This window comes from Littorina saxatilis, unplaced genomic scaffold (genome assembly GCF_037325665.1).
Source record: "Littorina saxatilis isolate snail1 unplaced genomic scaffold, US_GU_Lsax_2.0 scaffold_454, whole genome shotgun sequence".
Lineage (NCBI taxonomy): Eukaryota > Metazoa > Mollusca > Gastropoda > Littorinimorpha > Littorinidae > Littorina > Littorina saxatilis.
Window position 1 is genome coordinate 52,501 of NW_027126182.1, and position 7,907 is coordinate 60,407.

Here is a 7,907-nt window from a genome sequence, read left to right on the forward strand (position 1 = left end):
AAAAGGTAGATAAAAGAATAATAACAAAATGAAATACTAAAATACACACATTTTCATGTAGATTTGAGTGTTAATTACTCTTCTGTTCATTTGTTTTTGCATGCCAGGCTTTAGTGGCATAATGCTTTACGTTCAGAGCATTTGCACTGTGCACTTTAGGAATGGAAATGGTTATAAATATGTGCAAGAATTTAAAATGTAGATAAAATGTAGAGCAATGAATAAAACACACACACACCAACACACACACACACACACACACACACACATACACCAACACACACACACACACACACACACACACACACACACACATACACACATAGTTTGAGTACCAGGCATTCTTCTGTTCATTTGTTTTTGCATGTCAGGCTTTGGTGGCAACGACTGTTGCAGAGTACTTTACGTTTGAAGCATTTACACCTATTTGTTTGACACTTTTTCCCCCCAGAGCAGTTGCATTTGGTAAAGCCCTGTCCTCCACTCAAGGAATTTTGAACAACTGCCTCGCGGACACTGACCTGTTTGTCACATTTTACATCTTGCTCTGTCAAGAGTTTCTGTGCGCAGAGTTCAAATTCATTTCTAGTGAAAGATCCTTTCAGTACCCCGCTTCTTGTTGCAATTTTATACAGGTCGTTTTCAGTCTTGTGCAGAATAATTCCCAGAATGTTTCTGGGATCTCCTCGACCCCTGTCGACCAGGGGAACGGGCACTGCCACGTTGTCTCCAGGTTGTCCCGGGCATAGCTCTATTCTGCTACGCTTTATCATTCGCTCTGCCTGCCCCTTCTGGCATTCTCGGCTGGCCTCCCGTTGACGATTGATACTTAGTTGCCGTTTGTTGAGCAAGCGAAGTTCATTATTTTCAGTATGCAGGACTCCTTCGCCACCATTTGATAGTTCCTGTAGAATGGCAGTGGCAGTGGCATCAGTCATTGACGGTTCACCTTGGACTGTTTCGACGACTCCTTCCCCACCATTTGATAGTTCATGTAGAATGGCAGTGGCAGTGGCATCAGTCATTGACGGTTCACATTGGACTGTTTCGACGACTCCTTCACCACCATTTGATAGTTCTTCCTGTAGAATGGCAGTGACATTAGTCATTGTCAGTTCATCTTGGACTATTTCGAATGCTCTGTCGATGACTGCTGCATCACCATTTGAAAGTTCCTGTAGAGTGGCACCAGCACTGGTTGATTCTTCATGGACCTGCACAGAGACACTTGTTATATTGATGTCCAAATCTGAACCTGCTGACTCCGGATTGCTTGCGTTATCAGCATTACTTGACCAGCCTACTCTTTCTCGAAGGTCCTCTTCTGTTTGCATTTCATCAATCAGGGCCTCTGGCAGCCACGTGGAAGACAGCCCAACTCTGGGCTCGACGCCAAACATGGCTCTGTACGGGGATCTTTTCAATCCTGAATGGTAGGCTCGGTTTTTCATGAACTGCACGAACTTTAGACCCAATGACCAACGCGTTGTTTGGTGATCCGACATCCAAGCAGTCAGCATGTCCTTGATGTCACCGTTGGCCCTCTCTACAGAGCCTTGTGACTGAGGATGACGAGGTTTTCCATGAACGAGTTTTAATTCTGGCCACAGATCTCGTAGTTCTCTGATGACAACTGCAGTGAACTCGCTTCCATTGTCCGATTGAAGGATCACTGGAGCCCCGAAAAGAGTAAAAATGTCCACGAGCTGAAGGGCTACTTGGCACGCCCTTTTTGATGTCAGCGGTCGCAAGACTACAAATTTGGTGAGGTGATCTTGATAGACCATAATCCATTTGTAGCCGCCATCCTCCATCGACTGGTAGTCCACAAGGTCCACTTGGCTTCTGGAATTGAATTCCTCTGTGAGAATAGGTCGCACGACGACACCTTTGGTTTTCTGTCGCTTTTGTTTCTCCTGGCACACGAGGCAATAAGACTTAAACAGTTCTACACTGTCTCTTTGGATATTGGCAAATTTCTTTTCCAGTTCCTTCAGCATCCTATCGCGCCCTCCGTGACCGGTGGCGATGTGTGCAGTCTTGATGGTGTCGTAGGTATCTTCAAGGGTGACAAAGAAGATCGGGGCTTCATCAGGTGAGGATCTTTTTCGGATCAGCTTGTCATTTGGACCGCACTGCAGCACCTCATACCTTTAGAATAAAAACGCACTATCAATAAACAAAACAGAGAGAGAGTGAGAGAGAGAGAGGGAGATAGACAGAGAGAGAGAGAGAGAGAGAGAGAGAGAGAGAGAAAGAGAGAGAGAGGAAGAAAGAGGGAGAGAGAGAGAGGGAGAGAGAGAGAGTGAGAGAGAGAGAGAGAGAGAGGGAGAGAGAGAGAGAGAGAGAGAGAGTCAACGAGAGAGAGGGAGAGAGAGAGAGAGGAAGAAAGAGGGAGAGAGAGAGGGAGAGAGAGAGAGAGGGAGAGGGAGAGAGAGAGAGAGAAAGGGCAGAGAGAAAGAGAGAGGGAGAGAAAGAGAGAGAAAGAGAGAGAGAGACAGAGAGGGAGAGAGAGACAGAGAGAGAGAGAGAGAGAGAGAGAGAGAGAGAGAGAGAGAGAGAGAGAGAAAGAGAGAGAGGGAGAGAGAGAGAGGAAGAAAGAGGAAAATGTCTGTGACCAAATGTTTATGTCTCATGCCAATATCTTGCCGCATAAGAGAGAGAGAGAGAGAGAGAGAGAGAGAGAGAGAGAGAGAGAGAAAGAGAGAGAGGGAGAGAGAGAGAGGAAGAAAGAGGAAAATGTCTGTGACCAAATGTTTATGTCTCATGCCAATATCTTGCCGCATAAGAGAGAGAGAGAGAGAGAGAGAGAGAGAGAGAGAGAGAGAGAGAGAGAGAGAGAGAAAGAGAGAGAGAGTAGGAGTATGAAGACACAAGTTAAAAAAAGAGAGAGAGAGAGAGAGAGAGAGAGAGAGAGAGAGAGAGAGAGAGAGAGAGAGAGAGAGAGAGAGAGAGAGATACTAACCTCTTCATCAGTTTGTACTGGCGTGATGTTTTGGTTGTCGATGACACCTGTGCTGTCTTGAGGTCGTTGATCATGGTAAAGTAGCAATCCTTTGGTAACAAATAGTTCTTATTTTTGGCATATCTTTCAAAAAGACATTTTCGAAAACGATCCTCTACGTCCATAGTGGATGTCTGTTCAAACTGTGTGCAGCAACTAAGTTCAGAAACTAACTCGCCAAGTTTGGAGAACAGTATTCACGAGCCCAAGTAAATTAAATACATAACCGCCCATAAAAAGTAAAAAAAAAAACACACACACACGATTATTTAAACACAAATCTTATTCAGTTTAGTTTGGAGAACAATATTCACGTGGTTGACAGTTTTGGTCACGATCGCTGGCTTGGCGTGAACACAAATGTCCTAACATTTCTCATTTCACAACCTTTATGACTATGATTCACGTGCCTAGGCATATTCGGTAGTATTCACGAGCCCAAGTAAATTAAATACATAACCGCCCATAAAAAGTAAAAAAAAAAACACACACACACGATTATTTAAACACAAATCTTATTCAGTTTAGTTTGGAGAACAATATTCACGTGGTTGACAGTTTTGGTCACGATCGCTGGCTTGGCGTGAACACAAATGTCCTAACATTTCTCATTTCACAACCTTTATGACTATGATTCACGTGCCTAGGCATATTCGGTAATGTTGACTAAGTAATTTCAGTCATTTCTGTAAATGACTAAAATATCAAGCTCAACTTTAGGCATTTTCGGAAATGACCGAGTGAATCAGTCATTTCCGTAAATGACTACTCTCGTTAGTCATTTCCGGAAATGCCTGGTTTCCCAACTTGCCTGTAACATATATATGTAAGTTCAACTCAAAAGGTACGGAGTTTACATTATTTCAACATGGATACAAAATTTCAAGTACAGTATTATACACACTGTTCAGGGTTTTTGTTCATGGTTGCAAAATTATTTGGCATTAACACAGATCAGATTCTGCAGATTCTAAAATGGTCGATTTGTAAATGATCAGTAAATGTTCACCTGCCCAGAGTGTTTCCCGAAAGGCTGGAACGTTTGCTTTGCAACTTACACAGGATTTTCCAGTACAATGTCACACATTATATTCGGAGACAAAACTGCAGCCATCACTCTTACTGAATTCCACGCATTACCGAGACAGAAAGCAAGAGAAGACCTTTATTTATCCTACATACGTGAGTGAGACCACTCATGAGATAACAAATATCGTTCAAACCACACGTGTGTAGGTCGTGTCAAACACGTTTGACAGGGAGCTGCTTTTCCACTGCTTATGATGCAAAAGTCACCGAGACAAACGTCATAATGGAAACACTTTTGGGCCAACTGTTTCTACTGAAAGAATTTTTAGAATGATCACGTGACGCTACACTTTCTATAGTGTCGTTTCTTTGCTTTGACGTCAAAGATTGCAAGAGGCTTTGGAAAGGATCGAGGTTCCAAAGGAAACGTCTTCAATTTGGACGCCTCGACTGCGGGACGCTTTTAGTAAAATACACGTAAGTACAGTATGTAGGATAAACAGAATACTACACGGCTAGCTGTGTCGTACCAGATTTACACTCGTTACTTTTTCAAATATTGAAAAGCTCGCTTTCGCTCGCAGTACAATATTTTAAAAAAGCAACTCGTGTAAATCTGGTACGACACAGCGAGCCATGTAGTATTCTCTATACAAACACCGAGACAGACACCAAGAGCAGAACTAACACAATCCCACGCGCCACCGAGACAAACTTTGACCAAGACACAAACAAAGAGGAGAGACGCTGACCTGAAATCTGATTGTCACCTGACAAGACAGAAGAAAAGGTCACAAGGCCAGACGAGGACGAATAATTTCCATTAAGATAAGAGGTGAAGGAACCGAGTCAGGTATAATCACATAAGACAAGCTGAGACAACGTTAAAGGGGTATTTCCCGCCTATGAAGAACTTCTTTTGCAAACAAACCGCTGGTACCGTATTACGGAGTAAGTTAAATTATGCGATACTGCTGAACACTTTTTAGATTTGGGATTTACAAATTACATGCGCTGCCTTTTTTTTTCGTAAGTAGCGCAAAGAAGTGAATCTGCGCTGAAAATTCTTAAACACACACGTGCTAACTTGTAACCGTTATTATTCTCCAATTCAAGTAACGTTTCTTAAAGCTCAAGTTACAATACTTCAAATAAGTACATGGAAATACGTGGGTTTCTTTCAAAGTCAAACACGCCGTCCCTGTTTACTGTTTACACTGCGCAGACAATATCGCTTTAAGGCTGAACGTCACAGTCAGACCATCTAGTTCCTTTAACTTCAAAATACAAAGCTTTCTTGTTAAAAGTACTTTACTCTTCTTTTGCAATCATGTAGACCACCATATATGTCTGTCCGCCTGGAACTTTGCATAGGATAACAGTAACCTTACAATTGACCACACACCAAGTCACTTTCAGACTGGTTGCTTTCTGCAGATATTTTTAACTTTTTTTATTTTGTTGCTTTTTATTTTTATTTTTGTGTGGGTGTTGGTTTTGTTTGCTGTTTAATTCCCCAAATGACTCGGCTGTCAAATAATATGTGAAATACGATCAACGCAAACATTCAACGAGCAGTAAGTAGCCATGCTGTCGATGTTAAGTATATGTCCAGGTGGAAGGGTGCTCTTACCCTGTGTACAAGCGTGGACTGATCTATGCATGATGGTGCAGATATGATAGTTTACACGGGAATGCAAGTATTCTTAAACAAGCAAGCACCTAACGAAGCCAGTTATTGCGGAAAATATCTGCACCCAAGCCAGAAATAGCAGCTTCCATTAGTTCACACGGATCTAACTCAGACAACGGAGGAAGATCCATGACAGTGAATAAATGCATGACAGCACTTCGGGTCAGTAGTAGCAACAGGGAATCTATACCTCAACTGTCGACCGGCACGGTTGGCCTAGTGGTAAGGCGTCCGCCCCGTGATCGGGAGGTCGTGGGTTCGAACCCCGGCCGGGTCATACCTAAGACTTTAAAATTGGCAATCTAGTGGCTGCTCCGCCTGGCGTCTGGCATTATGGGGTTAGTGCTAGGACTGGTTGGTCCGGTGTCAGAATAATGTGACTGGGTGAGACATGAAGCCTGTGCTGCGACTTCTGTCTTGTGTGTGGCGCACGTTATATGTCAAAGCAGCACCGCCCTGATATGGCCCTTCGTGGTCGGCTGGGCGTTAAGCAAACAAACAAACAAACAAAAAACAAACAAAAAACATACCTCAACTGTCATTGGAAACCAAATAGAAAAAATGTCCATGCTATTTATAGAGTCTTTCGTCAGTCTCAGATGTTTGTAATCACGAGTTTAAAGGTACCCTCCTTCTCATGCAAAATCTGCAATGTCAGCTAACACACTTCTGTCAAGGTTTTGAGATGGGAAGAGAGCGCGTTTTACTTGGACACATACCAGAAATCAACAATCAGGCTGCTCCCTGTGCCAATTATTTCAGCAACAAATAAACAAATCCCTACTCTAAACAGTCATCAGCCAGGCTGCAGATTCTTGGTATGTATTCTGGTGGAAAGACGCTTTCATCCTATGTATTTTTGGTATGCATTCTGGTGGAAAGACGCCCTCATCCCATGTATTCTTGGTATGTATTCTGGAGGAAAGATGCTTTCATCCCATGTATTTTTGGTATGTATTCTGGCTGAAAGATGCTCTCATCCCATGTATTCTTGGTATGTATTCTTGTGGATTAATGTTCTCATACCGTGTATTTTTGGTATGCATTCTGGTGGAAAGATGCTTTCATCCCATGTATTTTTGGTATGTATTCTGGCTGAAAGATGCTCTCATCCCATGTATTCTTGGTATGTATTCTTGTGGATTAATGTTCTCATACCGTGTATTTTTGGTATGCATTCTGGTGGAAAGATGCTTTCATCCCATGTATTTTTTGGTATGTATTCTGGCTGAAAGATGCCCTCATACCATGTATTCTTGGTATGTATTCTTGTGGATTAATGTTCTCATACCGTGTATGTTTGGTATGCATTCTGGTGGAAAGATGCTTTCATCCCATGTATTTTTTGGTATGTATTCTGGCTGAAAGATGCCCTCATACCATGTATTCTTGGTATGTATTCTTGTGATTGATGTTCTCATACCGTGTATTTTTGGTATGCATTCTGGTGGAAAGATGCTTTCATCCCATGTATTTTTGGTATGTATTCTGGCTGAAAGATGCTCTCATCCCATGTATTCTTGGTATGTATTCTTGTGGATTAATGTTCTCATACCGTGTATTTTTGGTATGCATTCTGGTGGAAAGATGCTTTCATCCCATGTATTTTTGGTATGTATTCTGGCTGAAAGATGCTCTCATCCCATGTATTCTTGGTATGTATTCTTGTGGATTAATGTTCTCATACCGTGTATTTTTGGTATGCATTCTGGTGGAAAGATGCTTTCATCCCATGTATTTTTTGGTATGTATTCTGGCTGAAAGATGCCCTCATACCATGTATTCTTGGTATGTATTCTTGTGATTGATGTTCTCATACCGTGTATTTTTGGTATGTTTTCAGGTGGAGGGCTGCTCTCATACCATGTAAAAGCCTGGACGGGTCTGCGGTGAGCTCCAACACGGTGTACACGTGAGATAAGGTGTACCTTTAACAACCGTGTTTTCAGAATAGAAGCTTCCAATATTAACCGACAACGCTATGTGAAGGTCACTGTACTGCAGTATTAGATGCCATAGAAGAGAGGAAAACTTGTAATAACAACCTCTGTGTATCATTGCAAGAAAGAAAAAAAAGACAAAGAAACAGAAGGGTGGATTTAAACAAAACCAACACGAAGAATCTATTTTGGTTCCAAGAGAAACTGACACTCAATAGCAATCATCTTCTCATCAACATTG

The 7,907-nt window shown here is 42.3% G+C and overlaps 1 protein-coding gene across 1 annotated transcript in view; it reads right to left on the minus strand.

Annotated features, from left to right (window-relative positions):
- LOC138954641 (KRAB-A domain-containing protein 2-like) overlaps positions 1 to 3,823 on the minus strand; it is a 4,104-nt gene extending 281 nt beyond the window's left edge. The window contains exons 1-2 of the mRNA XM_070326434.1: positions 2,966 to 3,823; positions 1 to 2,151 (exon numbers count right to left, since the gene is read on the minus strand). The exon at positions 1 to 2,151 is cut by the window's left edge and continues 281 nt beyond it. Of these exons, the coding sequence (XP_070182535.1) occupies positions 351 to 2,151; positions 2,966 to 3,129 (1,965 nt within the window). The 5' untranslated portion in view covers positions 3,130 to 3,823 and the 3' untranslated portion in view covers positions 1 to 350. The remainder of the gene's footprint in view (positions 2,152 to 2,965) is intronic.
- Positions 3,824 to 7,907: the final 4,084 nt, after the last annotated feature.